At 42.9% G+C, this 20721-nt stretch overlaps 1 protein-coding gene across 5 annotated transcripts in view; it reads right to left on the bottom strand.

Moving 5' to 3' along the window:
- Positions 1–335: 335 nt before the first annotated feature.
- The window catches only part of HIVEP2 (HIVEP zinc finger 2), a 221223-nt gene continuing 200837 nt past the window's right edge, over positions 336–20721 (bottom strand). For all 5 annotated transcript variants that reach the window (XM_075554451.1, XM_075554455.1, XM_075554454.1 and 2 more), the window contains 5 exons: positions 19618–19772; positions 16087–16262; positions 9127–9228; positions 7298–8193; positions 336–2144 (listed from right to left, as the gene is read on the bottom strand). In XM_075554451.1, coding sequence (XP_075410566.1) covers positions 1365–2144; positions 7298–8193; positions 9127–9228; positions 16087–16262; positions 19618–19772 — 2109 coding nt within the window. In that variant the 3' untranslated portion in view covers positions 336–1364. The remainder of the gene's footprint in view (positions 2145–7297; positions 8194–9126; positions 9229–16086; positions 16263–19617; positions 19773–20721) is intronic.

The following is a 20721-nucleotide window of genomic DNA, read 5'->3' as shown; positions in this document are numbered from 1 at the left end:
CTTCTTTCCCCCATTTCCCCTGAGGTAGCCAGGAGTGTGACACTCTTCCCCATTCAGAAGGGCAAAGTGGCTTCCCCTAAAGCTGATGCCAACCCTGTTACCATGTGGACTAGCTGACAGGAAGAGTTGGTGAGCAGGTCTCCACCCCGCACCCCTGCTTCCACACCCCGCCCTCAAGTCCAAGCACAATCCCTCTGTAGCAGCCTTAGCTCCAGTCACCGTCTCGTGCAGCAAGGACCAAGCCGACTGCAAGCCCATGTCTTTTCCAAGGGCAGCGCACAGCACTGCCTGCCAGGCCCCCGGGCCGGCCAATAACCAAACTTTACACAGTCCCATGTGCTTTGTCACTTTAATTTTTAAAGACACTCTAGCATAGGTCTGTGGCAACCTAGTGTCCAACTGAGTTACATAAAATTGTACCAGTGATGCACTTGTACATATTTACATGGGGCGGAATGTTTTCCCATAGTTTCAGATGCGCATATAGATCAGCATGTTCACAGAAGACCAAATACTTTTAATATTATTTATAACTGATTTAGAAAGCTTTGGAACAACTCACAATAGCACATTGTTTACTTTAATGCTTTACGGTACTATCAGTTTAAAATCACAATCAGCACTTAAGTTATAGTCAATCCAGCAAACAAGAGACAAAAAATTTACAAGAGTTAAGAACTGACTGATAACATCCTTTATCTTTTTTTCAACTAATGCATAAGTGCAGAATAAGATACTCTAGTTTAAATATCTTGTTTACAATATACATTTTTGTTCTAGTTACGCAACAGTAAATCCCATGCTTCACATAGAAAAGCAGTCCACAACATTAAGAAAAATGTACAATTTATGAAACAAAGTAAATAAATATTAGTATTACAGAATCAGAGCTGTACATAAAAGCTGTTCAGTTTTTAATCATATAAAAATATGTTTTAGTGCAACCTCACATATATATTGATGCTGTTTTGCTTTACATCATTTAGATCCAAGTGTCCAAAAAATGGAAAGAAATTACATTTATTACAAAGCAGATACACAAATTCTAAAATATGTACAAATTACTGCTAAAAAATGCTTATAAGAATATAAGCAAAGTAAAGAAAAGGCACAAACATCTGTACAATTTTAAAAGTACCAGACCCAATAGGTTAATTTCAAATTTTGTTTTGGTCAGGCTCATGATGACTTGTTATGTTTACCTAATTCTCTTGATATAACAAAAGTATATATAAGAGCAAACTACTGTAACTTAGGACAGGCATGCTATCAACTTGGTTACCTCTATCTCTAGGAAAAACCAAACCCCCCCCCTAAAAAAAAGGGGGGAAAATGTGTCAGTGAAAGTCTCCATGCATCTTAGATCAATGTAATCGACTCTTTTCTGACGAAGGTTCCTGGCCTTCCTCTGTGCTTGAGGACTCCTTGCTGCTCTGAAGGCCCAGCTGTTGGTCATTCACACCCTTGCTGTAAAACGTGGAATGAGCGACGGTGGGCTGCGATGTGCCAGAAGTGTCCTTTTCACAGGCCTGCAAGTCGGGGTGGGTCGCTGCGGTGCAGGTCGCTGCGGTGCAGGGCCGCGCAGGCTCGGGGCCACTGAAGGGCCTAACACTTCCGGCAGGAACGTTTTCCGCGGGGTTCTGATCGGTCCCCAGCAGCGCGGCCTCTTCGGTGGCAATCCGCAGCGAGGCGATGGCTTTTGTACACGTCTGGATGTTCTCCTCCTGCTCCCGCTCGGTGGCACTGCAGCTGTCTTCCGACGTGCTCTGTTTCATCAAGAGCAGAGGAGACGAGGGCGCGCTGGGCGGGAAGATGGGCGGCATCCGCTTCTCGTGCCGCCTGGCCATCACGGACTCGCCCGAAGCCGCTGGCTTCTCCTGGGCGCCCTCCGTGGGCAGAGGCAGAGTGGGGGGCGGGTGTAACCCGGAAAGGGCCGGGGGCATGGAGTGAACCATTTGGATCCCGCCAACGGGCACCATGGGGATAGGAGCGCGCACTTGTTGCTGAGAGTGGAGTGGAAGATGGCTGAAGACATAGTCATTAGGAGCCTCGGGGAAAAGGCTGGAGCCGTGATGTTCATAAGCACCTTCTGGGTCTCCGTAGAGACTGAAGTAAGGACTCTGGGGTAATCCTCTTCCTAAATTCTGCACAGAGAAACAGAGCACACGATTCAGAAGCCAGGACTCTGACACCTTCTCACTCTTTCATTCCTTCAAAACACCTGCTAGCCACCTTATCTTTTCCCCATCCTCTCCCCCACCCCTTTTCAGGACCCCAAAGACTTCCCAGTGGCTGTCCACACCCCAGGAACGGCCTTGGCAGCCTGGGCAGGCTCCTTAGGTTTTGAACAGCAATGTGCTAGACCATCCCGTGTGGTCTCCTCTAGCTAAGAGGCACTTAAAAAAAAGTGTTTGTTTTCATGAATGAGGTCAATATAAAATAATGGATAACTACTTTAAACAGTTTAGACTAATCATGAACTGGGTAATTTATACTCTAACAGCCCCAACTAAGTAAACATGTACCCATGTGTTTTAGAAACAAACAAAAACATCTGTTTTTATACCGGCAGATTTTTAAGTATTTTTCTTAAGTGTTGTTATCATTGGTTTGACAAGATGGAAATATTGGTGCTTTCTTTTCATTTTCTATAGAAAGTGAAGTCAAAATGGGGGTGATGCCCCATGGATTTGGAGCTCCATTGTGGAAATAATGGCTTAAAGCAGTGGTTCTCAACCTTCCTAATGCCGTGACCCTTTCATACAGTTCCTCGTGGTGTGGTGACCCCCAACCGACCATAACTATAACTTTGCCACTATTATGAATCGGGTGACCCGTGAAGGGTCATTTAACCCCCAAAGGGGTCGCAACCCACAGGTTGAGAACTGCTGGCTTGAAGGAATACACTCTTGCTCAAGTAACACTTCATGCTGAAGGGCAGTTCAAATCACGAGTCAGAGTTATTTAAATTCTTATATCAATGGGCCTTATCTCCATCAGAACAGTATTCACATACAGTTTTTCAAATAATTGCAACTCATATTCAACTACATAGTTGCCAACTGAAGGTGATTGTGTTTGCATTCTTTTTATGTTATGCTCATTTAAATATCATCTTAACGATTGCTGAATTAAAGATAACTTAAAAATCTGGGCCAGTGTTCCAGATTGCCTGATGCAGTCTTAAAAAGACTGAACAAACTGTCTACACTTGGTTGCCCACAGTTTAGAAACACACAATCAGATTATTATGTTTTAATGACTGAGATCTGTTCTTTTAATAGATGGGCACACAAAAGGGATAAGTAAATAAGTTTATTTACTTATTTTGAGAACTTAAAAGAAAGCAAATATAAACCTGAGAGAAACGTTTTTTATGCATTTCACTTCTATAACTCACAGTGTGCTTTATAGTATTAATGAAACATTCATCCACCTCTAGTCAGATTTTGAAACTGGTTCAGGAACTATACATTATGCATGATCTCTGATACTCTGTACCACATTTGGCATTTACAGTGCTTTGGGCAATACTGTATTTGACTAGAAACAAATTACTTCTTTAGAAGGGTAGGCGAAATGATGCATTCATCATTTCTGTAATCATAAGTAGCTTGTAATTTAGGAAAGACTGGGTAGAGGTTTATGATACCAGAAAGAATGGGTTAAATACTATAAAAGTTCACTGCCGCTTCACTCTGGCTAGAAAAGGTACATCTCCTTTGTCAAACACCAGTTATTTGAAGATAAATTAATCTTTTAAAAATCAATTATCAATGCTTCAATATTAAACATTAAATATAGCTTTGTGATTTTGTGTTTGGTTGCTATGGAGTGATGCCTTACCCCATAGACCTCATCCGGATGGCTATCCAGGAGGAAAGCCTGAGAGTGAGCTAGCACCAGTTAAGAGAAAGATGTTCTATTACATGAAGATACTTGAGATCCCTCAATCAAAAGCTGGCAAGGAGTGATAAATTGGCCTCTAGAACTAGAATATATTCACTATATTCCAAACTCCATATCATTTTATTTGTGTTAAGAATAAAGTTTCATATTTAGATCTCTAGTGATCAGCAATCAAATGATTACAACCACAGAGATAAGTAGACATGTACAATCTCCATCCTTAGCCAATTCTACTCTTTCCTTTTTTTCCCCCCAGGTTACGTTTTTGTTTTTTAATCATTTTATTGGAGGCTGGTACAACTCTTATCACAGTCCATACATGCATCCCTTGTGTCAAGCACATTTGGACATTTGTTGCCATCATCATTCTCAAAATATTTTCTTTCTACTTGAGCCCTTGGTATCAGTTCCTCGTTTCCCCCCTCCCTCCTCCACGAACTCTTGATAATTTATAAATTATCATCTTATCATTTCTTACACTGTCTGATGTCTCCCTTTACCCACTTTTCTGTTGTCCGTCCCCCAGGGAGGGGATTGTAGATCATTGTGATTGATTCCCCCTTTCTCCCCCACCTTCCCCTTCCTCTCCTGGTATCTCTGCTCTTATTACTGATCCTGAGTGGTTTATCTGTCCTGGATTCCCTGTGTTTCCAGCTCTGATCTGTCCCAGTGTACATCCTCTGGTCTAGGTAGAATTGGGATCATGATGTGGGGGGGAGAGCGAGGGGGGAGGAGGAAGCATTAAAGAACTAGAGGAAAGTTGTATGTTTCATTGGTGCTGTACTGCACCCTGACTGGCTGGTCTCCTCCCTGAAACCCTTCTGTAAGGGGATGTCCAGTTGCCTACAGATGGGCTTTGGGTCTCTACTCTGCACTCCTCCTCATTCACAATATGATTTCTTGTCCTTTGATGCCTGATACCTGATCCTATGGACACCTTGTGATCACACAGGCTGGCGTGCTTCTTCCATGTGGGCTTTGTTGCTTCTCAGCTAGATACCTGCCTGTATTTAGACCTCTATAATACTCTTTGCCTCCCAGTTCCTTCCTCTATTTCCTTTTACTTTGCTCTTGTCCCACTATCATGTTCAGCCTTCATTTGGGTTTCAGTAATTCCTTTTGGGGTTACATTGCCTTCAGTCAAGCCCTGCCAGGCCTCCTACACCCTCCTTGCCATCCATTTTAGATCACTTGTTATTTCCTTGTCCCTGGTTTTGTGAACACCCACTTCCTTTCTCCTGCCTCCCTTCTTCCATGTCCCCCTAGAACTGTTGGTCCTGTTGTTTTCTCCTCCAGTTGGTTTATCCTGCCTATCTTATCTAGATAGACCTGCAGAGATATTAATATGAACAAAAAACAAGACAGAGCAAAACAAACCAACAGAAGAAAACAACTCTTTCCTATACCACCTCTTTTCTCCCACTCACTCCCTCTCTCCACCTTGTGAATGAATTCTCAATGCCTTCTCTTTACTTTGGTGTTTACTCCATTTGTAACCCTATTCCATCCTGTAACTTGGGTCTTATCATGTGATGAACAAATTCCTTATCTTGCATAAACCTGTGTAAGAAAAGTCTTGATGTTGAAATTGGGAGAGTAAGTTCACTGAGGAGTGCACTGAAAGCTCATCGGATAAAGTTCTCACTGCCATCAGGCCAATTCTGATTCATAGCAAGTCTACCAGACAGTCAACTTGCCCCTGGGGGCTTCAAGCTTTATCTTTCTCTTGAGACAGGATAGTGGTTTCAATCAAATGACTTTGAGATGAACAGCCAAACACGTAACCCGTAATGTCATTACTAGGGCCATCATGAGTCAAAATCACCTCAATAGAGGTATCTGTAGCCATGTTATGACTGCTAGAGGCCATGGAGGTTGGCGGCCACTAATTCTATACAACGGAATGCAACACTTGGGCATCTTCAAAATTGGTTGAGGATGGAACCATTGTGTTCTATAGGGTATTCATTGATTGATTTTCCAACGTAGATCTTCAAGCCTTTTTCCCTAGTCTGCCTTAGTCTGAAAGCACTGCTGAAACCTGCTCAGAGTCATAGCAACATGGAATCCCCTGCCAGCCACAGGTGGTGACTGCCTACGAGATGCACTGTTTGGGAATCAACGCCAGGACTCCATCATGGAAAGTGAGAATGGTACCAAATTAGCCTTGTCTTGCATGTCCACCCAAGTCCTACAGAGCATCTCCACTACAGTAGAGAAAGCCTGTTACTCTCTAGACACGGGAGCATCCAACGTAAGGAATGGACAGGCCTCTGTCCCAATGGCAGAAACAACAAAAGGTACCTGTTTTGAAGCAACAGCACCACGAAGGCTGAGGTCATCCTAGATTTGAGGAAAGAGCGCACTGGGGACAGGTGAGTGGGTGCAGCAGGGAGCTCTCCTAAACCTTAGAAAATGACAACTTAAGCTTAGGATGCAGGCCGGTGAAAGGAAGGGAGCCACATGGCCACCCAAGTAGTTATGATGGATTCTCTGCAGCCCGGGGCTGCGAAAGAGAGCAATGTTCCACTTGACAGAAATCCAGGGGAAGGAAAGCACAAGAAAGAGTGGAGCCTGAGGGAATCGCACCTTCAAAGCAACCAGTCAAAAGGAATCATTCTGTATGCCAAGTGTCTGCTTTATTCATGAAAATAAAAAATCTAAACACAGTGAAAGAGATCTCGAAGTATGCTCTGCCATGGAGCGTGCCTTTCTATGGATGTGCATGAAACCTACTGCTTCCGAGGATTCCACAGCAGCTACCAGCCTCTCAGTGCTAAGGAAGCCCGATCACCCGCATCTCCTCTGCACTTGGCCCCATTCACTCTCACTCTGCTGTCCCCCCAGCAAGTTCTCTTGGTATCAGCCATGGGGCGGGAATGCAGGAACCCCAGATAGGTTCATGACTTTGAGTTGCGAACACAATCCCTTCCTCACTAGGTTCATGCATCCACTTGTGGGTAAGGAAATAGTGTATATATAAAAAAAAAACAAAGTGTGAAAGTCGAGGCTAATGATTGAGTCAGTATCTTTACCTGGCATCAAAGGTATATCAATGCCACCTAAGTTGGCCCTGTGAGTGTCTGTGCACACAAGCAGTTCCAAAGGCTTTACTCTGTTCATCATATGAAGGCTTCGGTTCACGTCTGTAATTATTTAAGCTTAGGAAGCGTTTATGAAGGCCTGACTTGTTACCAGCTGGAAGTGCACTGAGCTCTGATGAAAGACCCTACTTGTTAAAAGCCCATTCAATTCACAAAAGCATGTGATTAAAATGTTTTTGTTTTTTAAGGAACCAATTTGATGCCTCACCATAAGAAATATCTCGGCTGTAATGTATTCCACCTGTTGGCTTATAGATTAAAAAGAGAAAATTGAGGATACTTACAGGAGGCCCCAGTACAATTGGCTCTGCATGCAAATACTGCCCCATGGACAATGGAGCATTGTGGTATAAAGCCCTTCTGGGCGATGGTGCTCGTATGGTGGTCAGGTGTCTTCTCTCTCTCCTTGGGGAGAGGTCCCTTCTGGCACTGATATCTTTCCCAGGGGAGAGCGGCCTCCTTGGGGACAAATGTCTCCTTGGTGATGCATCCCTTTGTGACATGTCTCTTCTCAAGGCGGCTTCCTTTCTTGGTGAAAGATGCCTCATGGGTGACAGGTCTCTCCGAGGGGACAAATGTCTTCTGGGCGAAAACTCTCCTTTGGGTATCAGATACCTCTTTGGTGAATAATCTTGACAAGGGGAAGAATCATATCCCGGGGAGGAGTGGCGGCTTGATGGGGAGAAGTCCCTTGGTGAGGAGCTGGGGTCTGAAGACAGCATGTAGTCTTCTTCCATGCAGCTAGGTATGTCTAACCTGTCTTTGTCTGGCTCCGAGTCTGTACTTTTGCTCTGGAATAACCGTTGGTATTCTGTCATCTGGGTATCTTCACACGAGTCGCCTGGTGTCATAAGCTGGGTAACCTGAATGCTCGGCAGAGTAACCAAATAACTGATCAATGAGGAATGTCCCAGGGAGCCATCTGAAGGAACTCCATGAGGCACAGCGCCAACATTCACAGGCAACGAGGAGAATCGAGGAGGCTGGGGGCTGGTGCTTCTTGATCTTGTTTTGGGTGTCAAATCTCCCTGGTCATCAAAATCTTCGTCATCGTCATCGTCGTCATCATTATCATCTCCATCCTCACCATCTGATTCCTCGGCATCGGAGAACTGGTGATCGGTTGAAATACTAGACATGCTACTCTTCTCGGCTGCTTTGTGCAAATCTTCCATATTTTCTGAAACAATTGGATAAAGATAGTGAAGATGAAGATCCAAATACGATAGTGAGAAGCCCATCGCTTTCCTAAAACGTGCCTAACCCTCCAGCTCCCGGCGGCAATCTCTCTGTGTAACCTTACATTGGTCTTTGTCTTTCTGACTGGTATCACCCCCAACCTACAATAAGATCCTACAGTATGATCTAATATCTCAGCCCGTCACTCTGCCCATAGAAAACCCTCAACAAACGGATACACTGGATGTTGTTAATGATGACAGTAGAGGAAGAATAAGAGCAACAAGCTGTCTTACAGCTAGAGGTAGAGAGCTATTTGTATATAAAAAAAACTAAACCAAGTCCCTGATCATGACTCAATTCTGACCTGTGTCAGCCCCATGTGCTGCAGACTAGAACTGCTCCAGAGGGCTTTCTTGGCTATAATTGGTACGGAGGTTGATTGCTAGACCATTCTTCTGTGGTGCTACTGGATGGGTTTGAACCAGCAACCTTTAGGTTAGCAGTCCACCCTGAACCATACAGAAATGGTCTCTATCGGGAGATTGGGTGGGTCCCTGGTTTTCTCTTCATGTCTATGATGGATTATTTCCTACCAGGTTTCCTCTTAATAGGAATAATGAATTACATACTAAAGTGATTTTAAAAATTTCCCCCAAATGCCAAAAAATTAAATCCCCCTCAGAATGCAAGTGGAATTAGATTTTCTTCATGGGTGTAGATGAAAGGGATTTTTCATAAGGCCACACAGTGTCTCCCTCAAGCACAACTGAAGTCTATTTCTTTCTCCTCAACAGATTTCAAGCAATTCAATGTATCAGATTTATTTTCTATATTTTTAGTCTTTACTACAATCAAATCTTATCTGTGTCAAAAAAATAGCTGTCCCCTCAGCCATCGAGCTCCAGTGTGGCCAGTGGACACTCTGACATACCTGCTTCCTCTGTTTCTGTGTCATCCACTGATGTCATTGAGACTCCCAGTTCCAGGCATTTTTTCATGTGTGCTTTAGATTTCATATGCTTTGTTAAGTTTCCTAGTAAACATAGCCAGAGAGAGAGAAATGGTCACATAAATGTAATCATCTGTCCAACATTCAGTGCTGAAATGAACTTGGAATGACAGAGGCGAGGGTCACAGATTACTGCCTGAGCATGGACCATGTGACATCTTTGTTTTTCCTGACCATGGTTGTCTTCATATAAACAGGGCCATATGTGCTGGGTCACATACCAGAGAAACTTTGCAATGCATATTCTCATCCACACACCCACTCAGCCCCAAACCTCCAGGTGCCAGTCAGACATGCATTAAGCTTCACAGCTCCTCACTGGCCAGGGGAAACAACATGGAAACTAATGTGAGGAACAGTGTTGCAAATGAACGCAAGTATCATTGCAAATACTCCGCTAACTACTTTCAGGGAGCTTTATTTCCACACTTCACAATGAATGTTGTACAACAAAACTATTCCCTATTTGTTTGAAGACTTGCCATCCTCAGAAAATGGAAATGTTTTATTTCAAATATTTATGCCGATACTGATATACAGCTACACACACACACACACACACACACACGTGCATGTGCTGATCAAATCACATCTGACTCAAGATCTACAAATGCATTCTATGCCACAGAATGAATGAAAACAGATCCAAGAACTAATTCCACAGTTAAGCCCTTGTATCCACTCCGATATTATTGGTGTCATTTGATAATACTTTTCCGATGTTTTAAATATTTAAAAGCAGGCTCTCTGAAATCTAAGTGGAAACATTTACTCTGCTCAAATACTGCGTCGGGCTGCTTGGCTCAGAACCTGTTGCTGTTAGGTGCCATCATGTCACTTCTGACTCATAGACACTCCGCACAGCAGAGCGAAATACTGCCTGGCTCTGCGTGAGCCTCACACTTGTTCTTACGTTAGAACCCACTATTTTAGCTCCTGTTTCAATCCGTCTCAACCAAGGTATTCTCTTTTTAACTCTCCCCATACTGCACCAAGCATGATTTACTTTTCCAGGGGTTGGACTCTCCTGAATTCTCACCATCCTCACTTCTCAGGAGCATTCTTGTTTCATGACAGATTTGTTTGTCCTTTGGTAGTCAAAGTATCTTCAAAATTCTTCACTGATGCCATCATTCAAGTGCATCAATTCTCCTTTCATACATGTTCTTCATTTCCCAGGTCTCATATGTATCTGTTGATGTGAGGTGCCATGGAGCTGGTTCCGACCCACAAAGACCTTGTGGACAACAGAATGAAACAGGACACTGTCCTGCACCATCCTCACATAGACATCGGAAGTCATTGCAAACACCAGGGCTTGAGTCAGGCCCATCTTAGTCCTCAAAGTGGTACCCCTGCTCTTCAGCACGGTTACTTTCCTGAGTGTTGATTATGGATCTAAGCAAAATTAAATCCCTGACCACTTCAATCTTGTTCCATGTATCATGATGTTGTCTATCAGCCAGTTATGAGGACTTTTGTTTTCTTCTGTGGTTGCAAATCACACTGAAGACACCAGTCCTTGATCTGATCTTCATCAGTAAGTGCTTCAAGTCCTCCTTGCTGTCAGCAAGCAGGCTTGTGTTATCTGAATACTGAGGGTTGTTAATAAGCCTTCCTCCAATCCTGATGCTGAGTTATTCATATAATCCAGCTCCTCAGATTATCTGCTCAGCATACAGATGGAGTAAGTATGGTAAAAGAATCCCTAATACACTCCCTTCCTGATTTTAAACCATGTAGTATTCCCTTGTTCTGGTCAAACCACCTTGAGCTATGTTCATGAGCACAACCAAGTGTTCTTGAATTCCCATTTTCATCAATGTTATATAGAGTTTGTTATGATCCATACAGTTGAACGCCTTTGTATAGTCCATTAAACACAAGTAACCATCTTTCTGCTATTCTATGCTTTCAGTTAAGATCCATCTGATGTCAGCAATTATATCCCGCTTACTACATCCTCTTCTGAATCTAACTTGAATTTCTGGCAGCTCCTGGTAAAAGTACTGCTGCAACTGCTGTTGAATGATCTTCACCAAATTTTACTTTTATGTGAGTTTTATATTGTTCTTTAATTTCGACTTTCTGTTGAACCACCTTAATTTGGAATGAGGACAAATGTAACTCTCTTCCAGTCAGTTCGCCAGGTCTTCCAACTTTCTTGGCATAAGAGAGTGAATACTTTCAGTGCTTTGTTAACTTGTTGAAACATTTCAATTATTAGTACCCTATCAATTCCTGGAGATTTGTTTTATGTTAATGCCTTCATTGCAGTTTGGACTTCTTCCTTCAGTACCATTGGTTCTTGATCATAGGCTACCTCTTGAAATAGTTTAGCACCGACCAACTGGTATTTTGATACAGTGACTCTATTCCATCTTTTGATGCTCCCTGCATCATTCCATATTTGTCCATAAAATCCTGCGGTATGACAACTTGAGATCTGTTTGTTTCCCCCCTCAATTCTTTTGGCTTAAGGTAAGCTGAGCATGCTCTTTCTTTTTGGTTTCCTAACTCCAGGTCTTTGCGCAAAGTTGCACATATGCCGGCGTCATCATTTTCAAAGCATTCTCTTCCCACTTGAGACCCTGCTATTGGCTTCCCAATTCTTTCCCTCCTTTCCCAGGCCACACTCCCTCATGAACCCTTGATAAGTTATAGATTATTTTTTTCCATATCTAACATTGTCCTCCATTGCCCCTCATCCACTTTTCTGTTATTCATTCCCCTGGGAGGGGTTCTAGATTGATCCTTGTGATCGGTTCCCTCTTTCTCCCCCCACCCTCCCCTAATCCTCCTGGTATCTCTGCTCTCCTTGTTGGCCCTGAGGGGCATATCTATCCTGGATTCTCCGTGTTGTGGGCTCTTATCTGTAGCAGTGGGCATGTTCTGAATCAGATTTGTAAGATAGAATTGAGGGCATGATAGTGGGGTGAAGGAAGCACCAAAGAACTAGAAGAAACGTGTGTTTCATTGGTGCTATACTGCACCCTGGCTTTCTCATCTCTTCCCGTGACCGCTCTGTGAAGGATATCCAATTATCTACAGATGGGCTTTTGGTCTCTACTCCATGCCCACCCCCCACCCCTGTTCACCTTGGGTATGGTTTTATTCTGGGTCTTAGATGCCTGATACCAGATCCCATCGACACCTCATGACCACACCGGCTGGTGTGCTTTTTCCATGGGGGCTTTATTGCTTTTCAGCTAGATGGCTGCTTGTTTATCTTCAAGCCTTTAAAACCCCAGATGCTATATCTTTTGATAGCCTCGTACCATCAGCTTTATTCACATTTGCTTATGCACCCATTTTGTCTTCAGTGATCATGTTGGGAAGGTGTGCATCACAGAATGCCGGATTATTAGAACAAAGTGTTCTTGTGTTGAGGGAATACTTGAGTCAGGTCCAATATCCATCTGCAACCTTAATTGTTAACATAGATATAAGTTCATAGTTCTATTCCCCTCTCTTTTTATATAATATTTACATATGTTCATACCTGTATTTAGACTCTATAAATGTCCTTTGCCTGCTGGTTCTTTCCCCTATTTCCTTTTACTTTCCTTTTGTCATTGACTTGTTTTAATTTCCTTCAACTTCAACCTGACATGAGCAATCAGTGGTCTGTTCCACAGTCAGTCTCTGGCCTCCATTTGGCTGCTGGCATTGAGCTTCTCCATGGTCTCTTCCCACAAATGTAGTCAATTTGGTTATTGTGTATTCCATTTTGTGAAGGCCACATGTATGTTGCCAAAAAAGGAAATTTGCTCTGAAGAAATTCTATCATGAGATAGAAATCTCCAGTTTCATGTCTATCACTCAGGCCATATTTTCAACTACTGTTCCTTCCTCTTTGTTTCCAACTTTAATATTCCAGTGGCAAATAATTATCAATCTTGATAACAAGTTTGATCAATTTCAGATGGAAGAACCCACTGATCTGTAAGTTGACACTGAGGCATTGTTGCTTATTTACTTTTATTACCTACTTAATATTTTATGTTTACATTATACACATAGGAAGCTGCACTAATTTGATATACCAAAGAATAAACCCACTGCTATGAATCAGTAGCGACCCTGTAGGAAAGAATAGAGGTTCTCCATAGGGTTACTAAGGTGGTAGAGCTTTGTAGGAGCAGCCTGACCATCAGTCTCCCACAGAGCAGCTCATGGGTTTCCATTACTGACCTTTTGTTTAGTAGCTAACATTTAACCACTTAACCCATGGGTCAATAGAGCTCTTCCGTGATAGGTCAAAGACGTACAGCGTTTTTAGGTTGCCAGTGGGCTGGGTGTTGAGGTGCTAACAGCTGACAGCAATGCCAGTGGTTCAAACTCACCTGGCATTTCCCAGGAGAAAGACAAGGCTGTCTGTTTCCATCAAGATTTATAGTCTTGGAAACCATATATGGTCACTAAGAATAGGGATCAACTCAATGGCTGTGGAGTTGGTTTTGATTTTTTGGAATACACTCTTATCAAAAATTATATGCACAATTTTTTAAGGAGCTCAAGAATTCTTATGGGTACATCATTAAGAATTTTTAAATCTGTAAACTACTGATATTAATTAACCCACTCATTGCTACTGAGTCAATTCTAACTCCTGGCGACCCCACATTTGACCCAGCAAGACTATGTTCCATAAGGGTTTCAATAAGTGATTCTTCAGAGGCATATGGGGGTGGGGGGTGGGCTTGAGCTTCCAATCTTGGATCAGCAGCTGAGCATGTTAACGACTTGCACCACCCAGGGACTCTTGACATGATCATGCACACCTTGATGCGTAAAAATTGTCTTCTGCAAGGATGCAAGTAAGCTGCATCCTGTGCACAGGTGTTTACGGTGGGTGTTGGGATCATTCATTTGGATCTTAATATCTATTTCTTTTCCTATCTTTTTCTCTCTATTTAGGCAGGTAGTCTGGCTGTGAGCTCCCATCTGCAGAGTATGTTTTTGTCTCGAAACAGAATCCTAAGTGGCTGTGGTTCTTTACAGTTATGAGCTTCTGGAGGGATGAGGGCAAGAGGGCATGAGGAAGGCAGCAAAAGGAGGGACCTTCAGGAAGTGGTTGGGGGGGGGGGAAGCAAGGGCTGTGGACCGCAAGAAAGGGGTGAATATGGACATAGGCAACCCCCTACCAGCCCAGTCCCCTCTCCCCACACACACACCAGGGCTTCAGACCATGTAGGTTTGGACCACACACGTTCCCCGGATCTGAACACCAGCAGAACTTCCCTGGGCCTGGGCATTGCTCACGTTTGAGATTTTGAGGTGAGACCTTGGCACATTCCTACAGGGTGCCAAAGAAACTCCAATAATGACCAGGAGTAAATTCTTTCCAGCTAAATTTCCAGGACAATGGGTTAGAGCCCAACTTAATTTGGTTTTTAAAATGATGTCAAACGTGCAATGTCTTGTTGATTCCAGTTCTCCACAGCTGTACCCAAGTCAAAGCAGCCCTGGTGGCCTAGTGAGTGCAAGTTGGGCTGTGATCTGACTAGTCAGCAGATCAAAACCATCAGCCACTCCTCTGGAGAAAAATAGGGCTTTCTTCTCTCATAAAGGGTTATGGAAGCCCATAGGGACACTTCTACCCTAGGTCCACACTGACTCGATGGCAGTGAGGTTGAAGATACCCAACTCACAGGCCCAGTGTAGATACAGCTCTTGCAGCAACTGGGAAATTTGTAATATTTCCTTGCAACCAAAGTCCCCGTTTTCTCATCTCCCAGGGGCGATTATAGTAACGATCCACACACGCAGCATGATTGTTGAAAGGTAGGTGGTATTTTTAATTTTTTTATATTTATTTTTTATGAGCTAGATAACCCCCTCCTCTTCCTTGGCTCAAAAAGAGGCAAGTCTTAATATAGACAACCTTTGCAATAATTAAAAAAAAATGAATCAGAAGGCAGAGGTAACACATTGACCCTCCTGACAGACCAGTGAAGCCATTTAGGACTTTCTGGTCCAACTGCAGTTTCGGAAGTGGTGGGAGATAGATGCTGAGATGCCTGTAGCATCCCCTAATGCTAAGGCAAACATATAACTTCTACAAAAGTCAAGCTATCTTGATCCATTCCTTTTTGTATTCTGAAAACAGCGAGTTCATGGACATTCTCATAATTTCAGAGAGGGAGGAAATACAACCAGAGCATCTTTCTGATGCAAAATATGCGTATATAAATTGATATAAATTACTTGACATAGATCCTCTCCTGAAAAAGTGGTGGAATATTCCAAGGCAAGTCTTAAATTTTATGAGATTAACAGCGTGGCTTCAGAGTAAGAAATTGTCTCCTTGTGGATAAATACACGGGAACTCAAGCTATCAAATATCTATGCATAATTAATGTTGCTGTGGATGGAGTGGCCCACCTGGGAGTCTGTGGATCTCTACATTATTTATGAACTTGAAACTGACCATGGGCATGTTTTCTTCCCAGCTGCTGCCTTGCTTTTCTAATGCCTCTGCATGCACTGTCGGCCTGTAGCATTGAGAGGCTGGTGCCAAGAGACCACATAGCATTTCCAACATGAAGTAATAGCTACCCAGGCAATTCTTAGCCACTTCCTTCGGAGACGACCGGCCTAGACATAAGCCTATAGCTCTTAATTAAGTCATAAAAGGAGCCTCACAGTCTCACATACGTCCTTTGATCGCTTTGTTGAGGGAGAAAATACATTTGGTGGAGTCATATTTTCGCGAACCAAACCATCTTCCTGCCAATGGATGTTAGATACAAAACAGTACTCAGAATCCTAAGTGGCCAGAGTGCTAGCCTTTTCCTGTCTTCTCCCCCCACCCTACCCCTCTCTCTCACTTGCACACACACATACCACCACCACCACCACCACCCCTCTGCCAAGTACCTTTTGTTTTGAAGGCGAAGTTACATAACTTGCAGACATAAGGCCGGACATCAGTATGAGTACGGATATGCTTTTTGAGCATGCTTGGCTTCTTACAGCGAATCCCACATTCCTCACAAATGTACTTTCCACGTCCACGTCCTCTAACATAGACATAGTCTTCATTTGATTTATACCTGGTAAGAAACAAGGAGAGGGGCATAAACACTTTCGGGTGGCACATAGCAATCCAAAAGCCAATCATTCATATCTAACTTTACTTCTGCGAAGCCCACAAACTTCATTTAGGAAGTACCCGAAAGAACCAGATAGCTAGGCACTTCAAACAGAAGGCCCTTCTCACTACCAGTGTCCTTGTGCTAAGCCATTGCCTCCCCCAGAAAAACAGGGTACCCGGGTTCTTCTAGGAAGTGTTTTAAGTATATGGACTCAGAATATAGATATTAAAATGAGATCATTGCCCTAAATGAGTTGCAGTTGTCGGCAACGTTTGGCTTTTAGTGTAATCTCCAGTCAAGAGATCTCAAAAGGCATCCCCTCACACATTTGAATCATCACACATTCTTTATTAGTATTTTATCATTTAAGATGTGAACGTACAACACACACCTCTAGATCTGATCAAATAGATGTGACTGACAGCAGGATACTTCACTGTGCTTTTTAAATACTTTTTAAGTACACTTTTATATACTCTGCTTTCTTATATTCTTGACATGAGAACCCCTCAGACAATGTTTCGCTTACACAGACTGATTGTGCCTACCGATATCAGCGGCTCTTCCCAGGACCCTGAATCTGCTCTAAACTGGAGTCTAAATTTCAACTGGCTTCCTGGAGGTCCATAAGGAAACTAGCAAGTCTATTTTTTCCATCTAATTTGCATTTCTTTGCAGAATTATTTCATAGAGTGTTCTGAGAGAATGTCTGAGGTCGTCCGAAAGCCAAATCAAACACATTGTGCCTTCTGAGTGTACTCTGATTCATAGTGACCCTGTAGGACAGAGTAGACCGGCCCCAGAGGGTTTCCAAAATCATAAACCTTTATGGAAACTGACTGCCATGTCTTTCTCTCACTGGGGAGGCTGCTGTTTCAAACCACCAACCTTCCAGTTAGCAAATGAGTGCTTAACCAATGCACCACCAGGCTCCTCTTTTTAAGTCATCTATTGTAGTCAAATCAATTGGATAAATACATTCTTAATTCTTTATTGAAATACCAAGGCAATTACCTACTCCTTGCTCAACCGCCATATGATCTATCATAGATTGATGTAGCATACAACTGACTAACTTACTGATGATCCTAATACCTTAAATCATGGCTAATTGGGAATTATGGATCTAGTATCATTCTTGGAGAGAGAATTCTTTGGAGGAGTTCTTTTCCCTTATTTTAAAAAGTAAAACGTATAGCAGGATGTCCTAATTCACTGTGGATTTACCAAAAGACACTCGACTAGCTCACTGCCATTGAGTCGAGTCTTACTCATGAAAACCTATAGGACATGGGAGAGCAGCCCCCGTGTGTTCCCAAGGCTGTTCCAAGACAGTCTCATCTTTCTCCTTCAGAGCAGCTGGTGAGTTCAAACTACCAACCTTGTGGTGAAGAGCCAAATGCATAATCACCAGAGCTCCTTTAAAAGGCACTTATACTTCATAATTTAAAAAAAAATTCAAGAGCAGTAGCAACGTCTTTACTTTGTCTCAGCAAATTCATCATCAGAAATAAAAGCAAGCTCAATTTCAATAACTTGATCCATTGAAAGAGTGTTAAGGGAGGACGTATAATTAGGTGAACTGCTAGCTCTGTTATGGATGCTATTTAACCAGAAAATTTGTCAAAATAATTAAAATATAAGTTTAGCTACGTGACTACATCTATACATGAGATAATGCATAGAATGCATACTTAATAAAATCAAGGTCAGCAGAACTTCAATTGTTCACAGAAATTAGGTGAATGCAAGCAGGAGGATGAGGGGTGGTGACAGGCTGCTTGGAACGAACTTCTGGCCAATCCCAGGTGGACGGTGGATCTTAGATTAAGCAATGGGTGGGAGCTGGCCCCTGTCAGTGCCAGGAGGAGGGAATGAAACATGGCCGCACTCCTTTGGCACCATCAAAACCCAGCAATAACATATTCACACATGCTTTTTCACTTGTGTCCTTCCTTAGTGGTCCTGGAGACGGCTCCCCAAAGCACACAGTAACTGTGAGGATCTCGCTAATCTAGTGGTACAAATGCACTGCTAGGGAGAAGCTGCTGAGGGTCAGAGTGCTGGTTCAGTCACAGGGACCTCTCAGTCTCTGGGGAAAGATAAAAGCTCTATTTCTCTCATTTGTGTTAGAAGATGAGGGATGACAAAAACTATCCATCGAGACAAGCTTCACAGACTACATCCAAAGGTGGTTTGTAGGATGAAAGCAATAGGTCCTTGAAGGGGGCAACACCTAACAGGGGTGGGGGGGACTTTAGCATCCATCTCCAACTGGATAATATTCTATGATAAAGTGGTACTTTATATCACGAAATAGTCAACGTCATATAGGCAAGCAAGTAATGTTGTCCTCCAGATATAAATAGAACCATCTCATGCTCGAAAACACGGGTTTGTTGTAGAGCTAAGGCCAACTATCTCATAATCCTCCAAATGAGGCTAATGTGTTTTAACATTTAAAATTTTAAAAGCCTATCATTGGGCTTCTACTTCCACGGGGCTGCGTTTACATCAGAACGAAACCTGCAAGGTACTGAGCAGGTATGTAATTTTTCTTAAGGTACACAGATAGCTAAGCTACTGGACCTCGTACTTGAGTTCTATACATCTGAACTCAACATTAAAGAAGAAATTCACACAGACTGAGGAACAGTCAAAACCAGAGGAGACTGGAGAGGCTTGAGAGTCACTGGATATACCCGTGTATAAACTGAGTTGTTCAGCACATCTTTAATGCAGTTTTTGTGGTAAAATTAGGTGCCTCGGCTGATTTTCGGGTCGGCTTATCCTCGAGTATATACGGTAAGTTCCAAGGGATCCTGGAACAGAGGAGAGTGATGGGCAAACTGGTGATATGCTAATGAGGTCTCAAGTGCAGGTAATAATCTAAGCAAATAGGCAGATGAGCTCACTCCTATGATTACACCTGATTTCATCTGGGTAAGCACAGCATAAAAACATGTCGTAAACACACCAAATGGCCCTAAAATATCATTAAGTAATGGACAAACAGAGGACATGAAGAGCCGAGCAATTTAGTTGATTGTGAGCTAAATACGAAGGGCGAAAATTTAAGGGCGAAGACCAAACCCCATAGAACAGGGGTATTTTCAATACAAGCCAGTTATCAATGAAAGGACACGATCACAGTACCTGTTACCAGCCAGACTTCTGAAATGTTCAGAGAAAGGGAACTCCCTTTAAGCATCCAACCAGAGGATATGTTACGCTTTCCATGCAGATACCCACTGCCACTCACTCTGACTTATAGCTGAACACTGTACATGTCTTTGCACTTATGGTTTCTTACCCTCCTTCAAAAATTTTAATTCGGATTGGCTCAGCTTGTTTGGATCCGATATCTTTGTCGCCATGGCTATCTCCTTTCCCTCTTTCCTTTAAGATATTTCCCACTAGTTTCCTTTCTAATTTGCTGCCAAATAAAAATGATGCATCAGGTTTCATCTGTAGGACAGAAAGAGAGAATCATTTAACATGCTTGCTTTAAGGCAAAAGATCAAGAGCAGCTCCCACACCCCATACCCGACTCTTCCCTCATCTCTGAAATTAAGTCAAAAGCCCATGCAAAAGGCCATGTTCTGGTTACAGAAAATACAGGACCAACCTAAACCCATGTCATCAAGTCCGGTTGGACTCAGAAGCCCTACCTAGGTCACACTAAAACTGTGAATTACTGACAGGAGCCTCATCTTTCTCCTATGCTCCAGCTAGGGGCTTTGAACAGCTGTTCTTGTGGTTAGCAGTGCAGAGCCTGATTGGGATAGATTCAGAATGTGGCACTATCCATCGAATACATTTCATTACAAAGATAACCGGGTACCACTTAATCTGGGAAAGCTAAGGAAAACCTGAAATACATACTGTATATCTTGAAATCCATATTATTTAAGGAAATACTCTCAAAAATCACTTAAGGGAAAACACATTTGCAAATTCTCCAATGGCTTCATTCACAATTTAGCATACATTTCAAAGTACCCTTTATAAATATTTTTACTACATTACCTGCAAAGTATCAGTTATTCACGGCAGAACAAGTCAGATATTTTTTTAAAAGATAGCTTGGTGGAGGGAGAGTTTTGAAAGATATATAGAAAATCAATGCCAGGGGAAAATTACCAACAAGGAGAACAAGCCCTCCAAAGTTCTCCAAGTTCAGTCCAGACACCTCCATGCTTCCTTCCTGCTTTCTTCTCAGTGTCCAATCCCTGGTACTACAGCCCTGAGTTCCTACCAGTCCCTGAGTTCCTAACATCCCAATACATTTCCTGGGACCCCAGCCCAGGCCAGAAAGGAGGAGAACCCAGAGGTGTTCTCCCCAGGGTAGAATTTCCTGGCTCTCAGGCAAAGGAAATCCCGAGTCTTTGGCGTTTCCTCTGGGCCGTCCTAAGGA

Source organism: Tenrec ecaudatus, chromosome 7 (genome assembly GCF_050624435.1).
Source record: "Tenrec ecaudatus isolate mTenEca1 chromosome 7, mTenEca1.hap1, whole genome shotgun sequence".
In the NCBI taxonomy this organism is placed as follows: Eukaryota; Metazoa; Chordata; class Mammalia; order Afrosoricida; family Tenrecidae; genus Tenrec; species Tenrec ecaudatus.
This window is presented reverse-complemented; position numbering and strand designations above follow the sequence as displayed.